The 15,813-nt window shown below is 38.8% G+C and overlaps 1 protein-coding gene across 6 annotated transcripts in view; it reads right to left on the reverse strand.

The window, feature by feature from the left end:
* LOC129193942 (rab11 family-interacting protein 2) overlaps positions 1-15,813 on the reverse strand; it is a 30,606-nt gene that overhangs the window by 14,330 nt on the left and 463 nt on the right. For all 6 annotated transcript variants that reach the window (XR_008573655.1, XM_054798765.1, XM_054798767.1 and 3 more), the window contains exons 2-5: positions 14,902-15,433; positions 5,363-5,769; positions 3,299-3,644; positions 1,583-1,655 (exon numbers count right to left, since the gene is read on the reverse strand). Coding sequence is in view for 5 of the 6 variants with exons in the window: in XM_054798765.1 (XP_054654740.1) it covers positions 1,583-1,655; positions 3,299-3,644; positions 5,363-5,769; positions 14,902-15,254 (1,179 nt within the window). In the remaining variant the exon portion in view is untranslated. The remainder of the gene's footprint in view (positions 1-1,582; positions 1,656-3,298; positions 3,645-5,362; positions 5,770-14,901; positions 15,434-15,813) is intronic.

The raw sequence follows: 15,813 nt of genomic DNA on the forward strand, positions 1-15,813 counted from the left end.
CCAGTTACATAAGCTTTAAACTGGTTTTAAAACAAAGTTGGACTGTTTGTTTGTTTTCTATAAGCTTTAACACATGGGTGTGCAAACTTTTTCACAGCGAGGTAAAAAATACAAATAAAAAAAATGAGGCAGCCAGTTTGATATTTTATATTGTGTAAACCAGTGCTTCTAAAATTGTTTTGTTTCTAATATTCCGACTTTAAAAATTAAAAACTATGTTCTATTAAAATGTATATATGAATATATATACATACACGGTATATATTTATGATATATTAACTAATATTTTAAAATAAAACAACTTTTTCTCTTAATATATACTGTATAATATGGTATATTAAATATATTCGTATAACATACATTGATATATTAACTATTTTTTATAATTTACCTTAAATACATAAATGCAAATTAATTACTATATATTTATAATACATAATACTTTATTCTAATATTGCTACTTTATTTTAATTAATATAATAATAATATAAAATAATAAAATGACTGCCCTTCGTCCCATTTTTGTCTTGACTTTGGACATCCTTGCTTCAAGATTGCTTACTTGAAAATTATAATTTGTTTAATTTCTGTCGCTTACTTGAAAATTATAATTTGTTTAATTTCTGTACAACAGGTCTGACGTATTTGTGTTATAAAGGGGGTTGCTGGAAAAATGAAAAATTTGAGACCCCCAGTATTAGGGAAGAGAGGTTGGGTTCACATATTTTGGACTGAGCACACGTACTCAGTTTCTCACAATAAAATGAGCTTCAGTGGCTGGTGGTGTAAGGCTTGGCTTTGACCATGAACTGGCCAAGTAATGGTGACCATTCCTCTACGATCATAGGTAAGGAAAGATAAGGCATAAACTGGGTATTCTTGAGAAACATCATTACCATTTCTAATGAGCTAAGCTTTGAGATTTTAAAACTCTAACTTGTGCACCCCCACCCCCCCACCCTCACCCCACCCGTGCATGTGGCTAATTAGGGCCTTGAAAAGGAGGAAATGGGAGCTGCCATTTCTGTGCAGGGGCACATGTGTGGATAATGACAGACCTCAACACCCGCTAAGAAAGGTGATGAAAGCCATTATCAGCATCGCCTTTCTCATTTAGGCATCTCTTGAGCTACTTACTCTGCTGTAAAACCAATTTTTTGTTATAGATGACAAATCTTAGATAATTTTTATGTTATTTAAGCAGTAGTATCATAACATTTTTAAGAGATAAATAAATTTAATTTCTGTGGATTATGCAGCAACATAAATATAAATAACCAGCAATATAAATAACCTTATGACAATTTCAGACAGCTTCGAAGTCAGATCAGACATGATGACTTAACTGTGTAGCGGCTAATTAGTGGAGTAGCACATCTGAATTTTTAGGACGAGGTCACATCGATCATTGTCACCAGCTGCTGCGTCAAATGAGACATGTTCTCAATTACAAAGCTTCAACATTTTACAGTGGAAGTCCATTGTTGCAATTTAAGTTTGTGTAATAGTGGCACCATGCAATACAATAAATAACCTGGATAATTATGTGGTTTGACATGCCAAGTTGTGCTCCCTGTCTCACATTTTTCATGCCGTCGATGGTGCTGCTCCTTTGGCCTTGGGTGATGACTTCATTTCCAACTGCCTTTTTGTCACTGCAAGGTAATGAAACAGATGGACATAGCAGTAAGTAATGCATATAACTGTCATGAGGCTCTCTTGTGGAAACAAGCAGGTTTAAATATGTGAGAGGAAAGCGACGGATGTGCTTGAGTATTACGCTACAGCTGTCATTATGTTTGAAATACATATAATTATGTATATTAAACCACCTCTATGTATTAATGCACCCCATTACAACTGACCAATGAGCTACTGAATGACAAAGGCTGCAGTTAAGATGATGGACTAGTGCCTATAAAGATAAGTGGTTAATTGGGTGGTGTATCACTGCAGAGGATCTCATTATGATTGCTTAGAGGGGCCCGTTATCAAGCCAACGCTCTCTAAAGAGCCACTAATGACACCTTCTATTCTGATAAAGTACTATATAGCTGCAGCGCTCCGCAACTCTTTATAGAAGAAAAAGACACAACAGGCACAATGAAAACAGCAATACCTCGCGGAATGACAGAGACTGAGAGAAAGCGAGAGGAGAGTTGTAATATCTAACGAGAACACTTCACTTTAAATGCTGTTGGACACTAATTTTTCCCCACTACTGTTATTTGATATTTATTTTTATAATGTATCTTCTGTAATGTGTATGAAGGAATTTCAATATGATCAATACATTAGACACTGAGTAAAAATGTCCTTTTTATGTCAGCTGAGCCTATTTGGTAGAATTATTAATACGTTGCATTACTTGGAATAAGTAACAGGTATACAGTCATCCCTTGCAATATCGCAGTGCGATTATCTCTCCCTAGCTACATCGCCGTTTTGTGGTAGACTATGGTCTATTATTAGTCAAAACATTGAAATACAAGTGATATGTAGTATTCTGATCACTCGGCAGCAGTATTGACACAAAACATTGAGAAATCACCTTACATTACATTACCTTAACACTGCATGAAGTCAGCCATGGCACGGCTGACATGATAATGGAAAAAAAAGTTATCCTCCCTTCCCGTGTGGAAGTGGTAAGATTTTGGCTTCTCAAATTTAGAAGAAATAAATTTGAGGTTAACTGGTTAGCTCGCTTGCTAGCGGCTCTCTTGGGTGCCTGCAGCATTAGAGTTGCAATGTGGTGTAAAACTGAATAATAGGTGTGTAAAGGTGACTACAGGCGTGTTATTTCATGTCTACAGGGCAAATTTAAAAATTCATTTAACGCGGGCGGCTCTGGAACTAATTAACCGCCATCAACGAGGGACGGCTGTACTGTGCCATTTATCACGCATATTTATCAATGATGTCAACCCAGGCTTGGTCATTGCGCCAACAGGTAACATATATTCCAGTTTTTGTATGTTGTACTGGTGCTCAACATTTAAGCCATATAACTGTTATACATGGCTTTGTGGAATTTTTCTTAGTGTTGTACCGTAAAGTAATAACAGTAGCACGGCATGCTCTACACCTGATGCTGTGCAGTGATAGGGCAGGATCACCAAAAGGGAGGATTCATGGAAAATATGGTAACCAATGTATAATATTTACAACTGCAACTGTACGCTGACACCAGCCATGGCATGAGAATGCATGGATGTGATGAATGAATCAAGGAAATATGCAATGCCTCGTAAATCATAAACTGTCCTTTGATCTATTAACTAAACACTTAATGTACCTTGTTTTGTAGTTGGAGCTGAAAGGGTTAGTGTGTATTGGTGAGTTGCCACTAAAAGGGTTGGGGGAGCGCAGGTCTCCAGAGCTTCCTGAACGACCCCCATCACTGTTCTTGCGGCCATCCTTCTTGCCAGTCATGCGTTCTAGTAGGCTGACCTTCTCCTTTTTCTCCTTCCGCTCAGCCCGGTCCCACAGCTGCCCTTGCTCCCCCTCAAAAGGGTTGCGGTTGCGTGGGAGCGTGGCATACTTCTGTGGCAGGGTGTCACTGATATCAGTGAAAGGGTCACCGTGTGCTTCGTTGTCTTGGAGGCCTGGTACCGCGCTCTGGGAACGCCTGTGAGGGACAGCTGTACATGGAACCAAGAAGCAATGGCATGGCATCACTCATCAATGTTTGAATTCCTACGGTTGATGAGCATGTCATTTGTATGCAACAGGATGGTTTATTCCAGCTTTTTAAAGGCCAATAAAAAAATGATATATTGGAAATGTAAAATTATGTATACATATTTTACTAGCGATTGCTAGGCTATGTCCACACTGACTCCATCAGAAATCTCCATCCACAGTGGAGTTTTGCATTTTGGCCTATCAGAAGCCTGAAAAAGCAACCACAGCTGACTTGGTCACACATTATAACGCCTGAATGTGTTATAATGAATGTGTTTTTAATAGCCAGTGCATGTTATAAGGCGCAAGTACGCAGCACAGAACAAACCAACACCCGTAAGTCAATGACTTCATGTTCTGATGTTAAGGTTTAAAAACTTGGGCCTATTATCCGTAATTATCGGGCTGATATGAAGAATCATGACGCTACATCGATAAATCTGAAAACATTAAAAAAAAAAAAAAAAAAACCTCCGATGAGGCGAGATTGCCCGTACTGTGCTGTAGGTGCGTTAGCAAATCAAGTGCTCCTTTTCTGTGACATGACGTAAACAGCCTGTCGTAACTTCCCCTGAGCTCAGAGAGAAAGACATTTCGTCAAATGCTCTGCAAACATACCATGATGATTTAAAAAAAAAAAAAAAAAAAAAGGTTGCCAGAGACGACCAGAGATAAAGTGATCTGTGATTTCATCATGGAAATGATGGCACTGGACGACCAGCACCTTTACCATCAACGATACGGGTGTTTGTTAGCTAGTAAACAACTTGGAGCCACCATTCGTATTTCTGAGCTGCAGCTATTGTTTTTATTTGTTTTGTTAATAGTAGTGATGTCATATATTTGGTCATGACAAATCTACATCTACAGTTTGTCAAATCCAACTCTGTTTGAGTCGTTCTTCCCTCCATGTGTGCACAAACTAGTTTTTTTTTTTTATAAAAATTTTAAAAAATAATGCATGTAAAAAGGGATCAGTTATCTGTATCCTATCAGTATCAGAAAAATGTATATATCTTGCATCCCGAATAAAAACATGATAGTGTTGCACATTTCTTATGGCACAAACCAAAACCTCCATTTTACCTGTCCACACGCACTGGCTAAGGCCAGCGTGTTCCAACAGCTACGTTTTTAAAGGACAAAAACCTACATTTGCGTGCGGAGGAGAGGCCAAAACGCAAAGAAAAATGTTTTTAAAATACCCATATTCGTGTGGACATGGTCTTACATTGACCCAACTTTGTGCTGTCTTATGACCTTTTAAATCTAATTACACAACACGGCAGTTTCATTTTTTACGTGCAACCTCTGCGAGTACCAAACCCTTGCTGGTAGTGTGCATGGTATCTAAATAGAAATGCAAACCTTTCATAACCACAGACAATGGTGTGGCCTTACAATACAATTGACTTGCTGACCTTAGTATACCTGTTTCATTGACAAATTTAACTTAACGTTTGAGTGCTGTGAGGGACAAATCAGAACATTTCCTTGGACTTTTAAGCGGAATGAGATGAGTCATTTTAGAGATGGGTGTCGTAAACATTCTCTGTTGACATGTACTGATGACCACGTTAACACGCTGACAAAAATACCATAATTAAGAACAAGTAGACAGCAATAGCTTACAACAAATGACATGCTACGACAAGTCTGACAAATATTTACTCACCACTTTCTTCTATGGAGTTCATGGAGTCCAGTTTGGGGCGGAAGTGGGTACCAATGAGATCTGACATGGAATGGGCAGCAGAAAGTTTCTGGGCCCCAGAGAGTAGTGATTTCTTAGGCTTGGTTTCAGGTTGGTGTTGCGGTACTGGGGAAGTGGGCTGATGATTGGGCTCTGAGTTGTAAACTGCAGTGTGAGGCAGGATGGCTGAAGATGTGTCACTTAAACCACTGTCATGTTTGCGACTCTTCATTTTCACCTTAAGTTTTGAGAAAGGTGAGCGGGGCTTTTCCTTCATAGAGAGGTCAAACATACTGGCTGTCATGTTGTTCCGCATGAACTGGATGCTGACTTGGATGCGTCCTCGCTCTTTCTTTTTCTTTGACGGCTTGGAGTCCAAGGTATACCAGCTAAAATGAGAATTGGAAAAGCTTAGGAAACTCAATACTCAATGAGGCCATTTATACAAAAAGGAACAGGATTTATCGATGTTGATTATCCATTTAGGCAGAATTCATGAAGATAATACAAGGTTAATTTGAGCAGACTAATCCCAAAGCTACACACCATGGCAGAGGCACAAATCCTTTCATTTTTGGAGAATACAATTTGTCATTCAAGACAAACATTCTTCTTTGGAAAGCAGGATATAAAAAATAGCCTACTGTTGAATGAGAGTATTTCAGGCTTCCTTTTGGGCACCTATTCATTTAACCTCCCCAAGTCTTCAACTGGAAGTAATGGGATTTATGCATTCAAAATAAAGTGGCATTTGTACAAATCAGGCTTTTGTTCAGAAATGCAAAAACAAACAACTGGGACACTGAACCACAGGGTGACCAGCCAGTTCATGCATGCTAATCAGTTATATCCTCTGTGTTACAAGAAATTAAAAAAAATCTTAATAAAACCAGATAGTACTAAAAAGTACTACATAAAAATTAATGCTTTAAAAATAAAATAAACAATATTATTTTAATGGGATGGGAAAATCTCTCTCAATGTTTTGAACTCCAGTGCTGCATTTAACAAAATGCTGCCTGAGAATTCGGGATGAGGCAGATACATACTCGTTTTAGACGAGTATCCGTTACGGATAATGCATTTTTGCCGAGCATGAGCATAAAATTGTGATGAAGGAAAATCGTCATTGGGTAACTACTTGTGTATTCACTCTTCACGCTCTTGTGATTGGCCAGTCACACACAGCGACCGCCCTTGCCTAGACAAACTTCTTACAGCCAGAGCTCTTTCCACAGACACAATACAGACAGTGACTCTCTGCTTGCTTGGCTGGACTCCAGCTCACATTCTCAATTTCACTCTATTTCTGTATGTATAATATTTACACTTAGTTGTTAGACTTGTTTCGTTACATACGCGGTACATTCGACAAGACACAGTTGAAAACGGCTCGTGTCGCATTGGTCACTGCCTCCACTCTGGACATTTTTTTTTTAGGTTTTCCTCAGGTCAGCTCATATCTAAAGTTACTTGGTAAACTTGTTTCATTACGTATGCTGTGCATTCAACAAGACAGCTGTAAACGGCTCGTGTTGCGTTGGTCACTGCCAGTGTTTTGTTTTTTTTCCTGTCTGCTTGCTTCTAATTTGGCTGGTGATATAAAGTCAGTTGGAAAACTTTGCTCGTAGTACTGAACTCGGTGCTTTTGAGAAAACTACAGTGAACAAGGCTGACAGATTATTTCCCCGTTTGCCGTCACTGGATGTTTGCATGAATCACCAACTTCACCCAAATCATTAAAAAAAAATAATTAAATAATAAAGTCTTACAGATCACTTTTACACACAGTACACATGTAGCTGAATAATAATAACTATCGCAACTTCTGATCAATTTCAGGCTTAAAATAATGTACCGATGTAAGACCCACCCATTTCCGCTTAAACCATGCCAACTTCCGGTTTTAATGTATCCCAACTTCCCATTTTATTTATGCTGGTTGCAGCAGAGAGTACACTTCATTTTGCCGTAATTGCTTCAAGACACAATTAACAACACATTCCACACATTTTTTTTTTTTTTTTACAATCAATTGTTTGTTTCCCATCATTAGCTGTATCTAACCTCACACGTTCTGTAGGGGTCCCATACATTCACTCTTCAGTGACGGCCTGCCACCATTGATTTTAGACCACCACAGAAGGATCTGGCACTATCTTTTGTTGTATGTGATCTGGCAGCGTGGTACAACTCCGCACAATACCATCCTCGCTCCGCATAGTCAGAGGCACTCCAGCTTGCTACAGGAAGACGCTCTTTAATTTGCAAGCGATATCCAACAACTAGCATGACAACACAGTGCAACCTGACAGATGGTCATCAAACAGAACAACAAACTTAGCCTAGGTGACAATCAGACGTGTGTTTTTTTTGGCCGTGCCATTTCTGGCATTCCCCAAATTGCTGCGTCTTCTTTGCCCGTGAAGAACACTGTGGTGGTGACCATGAATGAGTAAGATCACCACGCCTCTCTCGTCTCCTCCCGATCCGATATTGGGAAAATTCAGGGTGGTATCGGCAATACTGATCTGATACCTATACTTTGTGCAAATTCACCAAATGTGTCTGATAAATTTTAAAAAGTAGTGTACTGTATTGAAAATCATAGCATAGAGAATACAAGCCATCAGAGTCATTTATTGATTTACATCTTGAGGTAGCGGGGTGATTTACAATACAGCCAAGCTAACATACAGCAACAGAAAAAACAGGACAAAATCATATATCTCAAGTATAAAAAGTATAGATATTTTGATTTGGGAATCAACTTTAGAGCATGAAGAGCTGGTATCAGAAGTATCGATATTTCAGTATACAGTATGTCAATTCAATTTAATGCATTCATTTGATGCACTCTCGCGTATGGGCAACACACGACCGACTTACTCAACATGCGTGGAGGACGTACAAAGTATCTGAACGTGCCCTGGCTCCACCAATTACGTATGTGGGGTGCACGACATACATATGGAATCCACAAGTGCGACGCACAAAAAAAATTGGACATTTTGCCCAAATCTGACATCAGCAAAACGTAGTGTTGCGCAACCTGAAAAAAACATAAGTGCCCGTGGAGTTTGTTTGACGTGTTAAAAAACCCCTGCCGCCGATCAGCGGCCAGTCTGTGACTCGAAAATCAGCACGTCACATGCGTGCCCTTCGTGTGTTTGTTTCTTGCACGTAGTCCGGCCGTAGGAGCCTGTATGACCGGTTATGACCAATGCTACATAGAAAAAAAAGCACCTGTTTTCACTAAATATGGTCCATTATTTTTTCCAGGGCAATTACAAAAAGCTTATCACCAAAATACACATCTTCAATATTAGTGCTGCATGATTAATATTTTTTTTTCCATTTCACTCTGATCGTTAATGAATAACCATGACTGTTATTCTAGCCTATGAATTCCACCATGGATAGTTATCAGTTCAATTCCAAAAGATGTTGGTATTGGCTTGACACAAGTGCAGCTGTTGAGTGCTATTCTACACCATCAAGCTTGTGGCCCAGTAGCCCAGTCATGAAGGCCCTTGCTGGGTCCATTTCCCAGGCTGCACGCCATGCTCGGTCAGATCAGCAGCCACAGCATGCCACCGCTGTGGGGCCCGAGCTGCAACTCAAGTGTGTCTCAAGGCCAAGATAAACCTCCGTGCATTTGGATTGACAATCCTCCTGCTTGGTCCCCGGACCGCTGGGAAACTCCTCATAATCAACAAACACAGGTGTGCGATAATTATGGGCTGCCTTCTCAGATACCGAGTCAGTCTTTCCTCCCCAAAATGTCAGCTCAAAACATTGCAAATGGGCCGCGGCAAACGCAGCAAACAGACTGTGGAGTGTGGACATAGTATCTACGGTGTCATTGTCAAACTTGCCTGCAGTGTGGGAATGGATGGACAAGCAGCATTAGAATCAGCACAGGCACAAAAAAAAAAGTGTCCCACATCCACACTGATTGTAACATATTGCAATTCTCTACAACTGCAGGGCGGAGAGGAAGTGCTAATGTAGTTCTATGTTGGGGAGCTAATTAACACCAGATCCAATTTGGTTGATCTGTTCCTGTTTCCTTAATGTGAAGTTAAGCAAGAGCATATGTGTCTTAAAAGTCGAAAATCAACCTAATCTCTTAGTTTACTCTACAATTATTACGTCAGGCTTTTGGTGAATCACATTGATGTCTTATGCAGTCTCCACCTCACTTTCATTAGTGAGTACCTTTCCCTGCAATAAATTAAAATTATTGAAATAATTCTGTTGCTCCATTTTTCACACCTTGGTGTGACATCCCAGTTTACATGCACCATATCCAATGCAATCACTGGCCATACGCTGTTTGCCTAGATGGCGCTTATGCTCCTTTCAGTGCGAGTAAATGTTTGGCTTTTTCGGTTGACCTGTTATCTCACATATTGTACAAGGCATCTAAAAGGCACAGTGTTGCCAGGTACACTTATTTTAAGCAACTCCGGGCTTGTTTGTTGTAAAGGGGCTTGCAAATTCACAAATTCCATGTTTGGGCTTTTTTATAAAGTTGCATGGAAATTCTTCTGTGCCACATCGTGAAAAATGAAAGGATGCAAGGGCCACTTTGATATTTTGTAAAGCTGCACATGTACATACGCTAAGAAGTTATATATATTTAAAAAAAAAGCTGAATCTCAGCTTTGTGAGATAGATGAAAAATTACCTACTATTTTTAGTATGAGCTTGGCTCTTTGTTTTTTTCCCCAATTTTGCATTTGCATTTTCTTCCTGTAATATTACTTTAATCCCATATTTTGACTTTATTCCCATAATATTACAACTTTTCCCCCTTATCTGATTTTCCCAAAAATATTTATTCTCAAAATATTCCAACTTAAAAAAATACCAAATATTTTATTTAATATTTCAACTCCAGGCTACTAAAATTACATTATTTTCCCTCATACTATTACAAGTTTACGCTCGTAAAATTGGGACTTTTTCTCTTAATATTTTGGCTTTATTCTCATAAAATTACAGATTTTCCCCTCAAGTATTTAAACTTTCTTCTAGTAATTTCAACTTTATTCCCATAATATTTTGACTATATTCTCCATTCATATGTACTGTACTTGCTATGTCTTTAATAGCCACTAACGGTAGAGACAGTTGTTTTTCTCCACATTTATAAGCGACACCGCAATTTACATTGTAGCTCAAGTTACAACCACCAAATATGGACACATATTAGCTTGAACATCTACTGACAACGTGCACACAGTGAACGTTTATCAATTTCTACACAATCATGACCCATATGGCCACAATTAATTCCGGGTTATATCCCAACATGGAGACTGTCACATGCGCAAAACGCTGGAACCGCTCCAGTAGCACATACAGTCATATAAATAAAATATTAGACCACCCTTGTTTCTGGAGTTATAAATCCATTTTAATGCCTGGTATAGCTAAAAGTACATTTGTTGTAACAAATATAATGATAACAAATATAGCTCATAATTTAAGATCTGATATCAAGTATCTTCCATGGTTTTTTGATAATAACCAAAATCACTTAAGGTCTTACATGAATAGCTATAGCATTGTACTGCCAAGAAATGTAAGTACTTTAGTTGTAAAATGAACAACTGAAGAAACAAGGGTGGTCCAATATTTTCTTGTTTTTATTTTTATTGTTATTGTTTTTATTGTACATGCAAGAGTTCCAGTTCCAATCACATAATCTAGGTGTGTTAATCTGATCTATAAAAAGACAAACATGATGTATTAAGACAGTGATGTTTGTAGGTACTCATGACTGACGCAATGAAATCTGAAAGGACACAGTAAATGCACTATACCTCATTTTTCCCATGTAAATTGATACATTGTGAACAACTCGTGTTTAAAATCTAACTAGCAAAAGAATTCTTGTTGTCAGCAGACGAGACAAGCGCTGTTTCAACCCACGCTAGCCAGTCACCATGGATTTAATTTCAACAATGCTGCCTCTGTCCACCAGAGGGAGCCAGAGCCCAAAGGAAGGCTGACATAATTGCAGCGCCTCGACAGAAATCACCAATGAAATGCTTTGCTGGGACGAAATGCATTATGGGATAGAGTCAAAATAGCTGTTTTTTTATTGTAAGCTCGGTACTTGCCTTGTATATTTCCTACCTAACTTTTGAATGTGAAGTTGCTGCGTGATGATTTTTGCCTTCTTTGTAAGATGAAACTGCGAGTCAGACTGTTTTATTGAATAATGACCTCCTGCAATTTCCAAGCATGTTTTTCACAGCTCGTGATTGGCTCCTGTCAAAAAAAAGAGCTGCCTGGTCCTCACAGACTCGTGCGTGCCACAATATGCCATTTTATGACATGGACACACATGCAGCTTCTAGTACGGTGCGGCTTATATATGTACAAATGTGTTTTCTCTCTAAATTTCATGGGTGTGGCTTAAACACCGATGCGTCTTATACACCGGAAATTATGGTATGTTACCACATACAAATACCACATACAAAGACTAGTAGTGGTAAGTACTTCTATTAGCCTCTGAGTACATTCTCTACAGGACAAAAAGACGACGGGTTTAGAGTTACATATGTCCAGCTAGGGGCCGCACGGTGGTCTAGTGGTTAGCATGTTGGCCAAAAAGTCATAGTCAGGAGATCGGGAAGACCTGGGTTTGAATCTCCGTTAGGCATTTCTGTGTGGCATTTCATAGGCATTTCATGTTCCCCCAGTGCATGCGTGGGTTTTCTCCGGGTACTCCGGTTTCCTCCCACGTTAGGTTAATTGCTGACTCTAAATTGTCCATGTGAGTGTGAATGGTTGTCTATATGTGCTCTGTGATTGGCTGGCGACCAGTCCAGGGCGTACCTGTCGCCCAAAGTCAGCTGGGATAGGCTCCAGCTCCTAATGAGGAGAAGCGGCATACAAAATGGTTGGGTGATGTCCAGCTGGTTTGTCATCATCACTGTACTGCCAAAATGATGAATGCAGTATCAATCACAATCACACAGATTAAGGCTACTGCTTCAAGTACCATAATATAAACAGCTGGGTTAAGTTTATGGTACTGAGCCTTTCTTGTTGCATTCCTTTGGCAACTTTTGTTAGATCTTTTTTCTCCTTCCCTAACTACATTGACTTTGAGGCGGCAGCACCTAGGCTAAGATGAAAGTCAAGCGGCTAGCGACTCAAGCGAGATTCAAGCCTTCGGTACCTTCTATTATCATGGGAAACGTGAATTTACTACCGAGCAAGATCGACGAGCTGGCAAGAACGTCAAGACCTTCTGGGAGTGCAGCTTATTTGTGCTTCACTGAATGGCTAACAGCTAGCGTCCCAGAGGCTAACGCGAGGAGCTAGCTGACTTCAGTACAGTCAGAGCGGCCAAGCACAAAAGAGCCTGTGGAAAGCACAAAGGAGGTGGCTTGCACTGTATGTCAACAAACTGTGGTGTCATCCTGGCTATGTGAACATTAAAATGTCCACCTAAAAAACAATTTAATATCGGTTGTCATTATCGGGAAGACACCTGATACCGACGTCTACCGATACCACATTCTTATGCAACATCGGGCCGATATTATCGGTGGGCAGATATTATCGGACAACTCTAGATATTTGCAGAAATGTGAGAGGTGTACTGTCTTTTGTAATGTAATGTCTCATTAGATTGAAAAGTGAGTTTATAAAGACACACCCTGCAAACAATGAATACTCATTTTGTTAATGCTGCCCAGAGTGACAAAACATAACAAGTCAGCATGTTCTAAACATCATCTTTGTTGCTTTACAAGGACAAAGAAAAGCTAGAAGCAGTCGTGCAAATGCAAGTGATGAAACCTGCCACTGGTACCAGTCCACCAAAGGACCAGACCCCCGGATGGCAACCATCATAACTGAGGACAAAACAATCCTAATGTGCAAGGATATCCCAACATGCTGTGCCTTGCTGATGCTCTGAATCCGGATTATTGTAGGGAACTTAAATATACCTTTGTGGTTATTCAAAAGTTGTTGCTTGAACTTGAAGGACTGAAAATCTGTACAAAGATAGTGAGTTTCAATAACAGTGTTGCTTAAAATGTTAAACACATTTTGATGCATTTTCCAACAAAGCACCTGCAAAACTGTTAAAGTGTAATGTTAAAGTATGACAGCTGATTTTCATGTAGATTTTTTAAGCTAAAATTGTATTTGTGTAATTTATAGAGATGTTTATTACACTTGGCACTTGTTTAACTATACAAAAGGATAATTGTGCCAGCTGTGCTGCAATCGCATGTTAATACAGAATATTGTTTATTCAAATAAAAAAACTGCTTAGAAAACTTGATTTGCTGTGTTGTTGTGGATAAATTTTGATTCAAATTTGATTAACTTAATTTTTAAACTCATGTCTGTGTACAAGTAAATAGCTACACCAATTAAGTATGTTTTTATTTTAAAATAGCTATACCAATTAAGTATTTTTTATTTTAAAAATCGTTTTCAATAACAGAGAAAAGTAATTGGATCAACTTCATTTTTAAGAGTAATTAACCTCAAAAAAGTGTCCAAATAATAAGTCCATGCAAGTTAAAATTCCTCTTGTTGGAACAGAAAAAGATAATTTTGCCAACTCAATTTAGGTTGTCTGTTGAACATAATTTTTGGAAGTTGATGTCATTAAAAATATTGATGCAAATCATTGCGTTTTTTGTTTGTTGAGGCTGTATATTTTTAGAGTGTAAACAGATACAATACACAAATATACATTGAAAACCTATCACCATCACTGTTGAGGCATTTACAGGCGTGTTTAAAAGCTGCTTTGAAGCCAATTCATGCAATAATTCATTTGTTTGTGCATAGTGACAAACCTGAGATCAAATACAAAATTAACAATAAACACTTAACTTAATTCCAAAACGCCAAAAAAATTTGACCGTATAGAACTGCTACCATAACAGGTTTAGCAAGCTCCACTCGTTTTAAATAGGCCAGTTAGTGCTACCCATGTCAGCGATTAGGCTAAAAATAATCTTCCTACAAAAGGGAGGCCAAGCCGTTGCTAAGCCTCAATAGAGGGTCACAAAATAAGTAAAGGTACAATGTTAGGTCAGTAAATGGCCACATGCAAGAAAGCAAAAATATTTAACTTCGTCCTTTTTGCAAAAGATAAGTCAATATCAAAGCACATTTATCCTGTGGCAAAACACGGCAGCGACGTTGGCACTAATGCTAAAACAATGCAAGAAGTGTCCAAGATGTCCACTATTACGTATATACCACTAAAGTACATAGTCTCCTTTTTCCAAGTGTACCATCATAGTTTTAATTTAAAAGATGCCATTCTACTATCTATTATAAGGACACCCAATTTAGTCAGTGCAACTTGTGCAAATATTTTCCACTTCCTACATACTCTGTGAAGAAAGCAGGTGGACCATCTCATTAAAGTGGCATGCAAATATCACTAAATCCAAAAATTACCTATCTTTTGCTTATCCTTATATCAATCGATCGATAGCCTTTAATGCTGGAATACTCACTCAGTTTTCTGTTTCTGCTTATTGTCACATGCTTCATTGAGGTTGATGGTCTTCTGACCAAGGAACTTGTCCAGCCCAACCAATGACCGATGCATAACAATGAAGCACAGTTCATACACTTCTGGGTTGCCCTCCAAAAGTAACCCGGGCAATTCAAAGGAAGCTTCTTCTCTCCAGACAGGGTTGAGTGTCTTCTCCGCCACTGATGTGGAGTACTTTTCCTTTCCGAGCTGGATGATCGTGTAAGCATCATTGGTGCCATTTTTGCCCTTGGGTTGTAAACCAGCAGCTTGAAGAACAGTGGCTTGGACATGAGTTGGAAACCACTTCTGAGATTGTTCACCCAGGGACATTGTCAGCAGGGGTTATCAATGGGAATTCTTATAGTCTTACAGAAATGAGCATGTCACGTAAAAAAACATAATTGACAATAATTTGTCATTCATGTTAATATTGTCTGCCTACAGTAATAAACATAATAAAGTGAATGAGCCACATCAAACCGCAGATGTCCAAGCCACTGGAAAGTCATCTGGAGAGGGAGAAATGAAACAGAATGAAAAATAGATCAATCTTGTTGAATCATCCATGGTATGAGTCATGGTGCACAGGAAGGATTCATTGTATTACTTTTCTACACCAATCACCAAACCAAGACGGTAACATGCACTATTTTCAATATATAATAGACTACCTTTATTGCATCACATTATTAAGATGCAATACATGTGATTATCTTCCACTGCACAAGTGCAGTACCAAGAATACAAGTGATGATCACGTCCAGAGACACATCACGGTGACAGTAAATCAGTGATGCAGCAGGATGACGATTAATGACCATTATATTATTTTAACTACTAACGAGTGACATGATTTGTTTGTACATTGCTCACTTCCACAAATCTTATT

Source organism: Dunckerocampus dactyliophorus, chromosome 14, assembly GCF_027744805.1.
Source record: "Dunckerocampus dactyliophorus isolate RoL2022-P2 chromosome 14, RoL_Ddac_1.1, whole genome shotgun sequence".
NCBI classification, from domain to species: Eukaryota; Metazoa; Chordata; class Actinopteri; order Syngnathiformes; family Syngnathidae; genus Dunckerocampus; species Dunckerocampus dactyliophorus.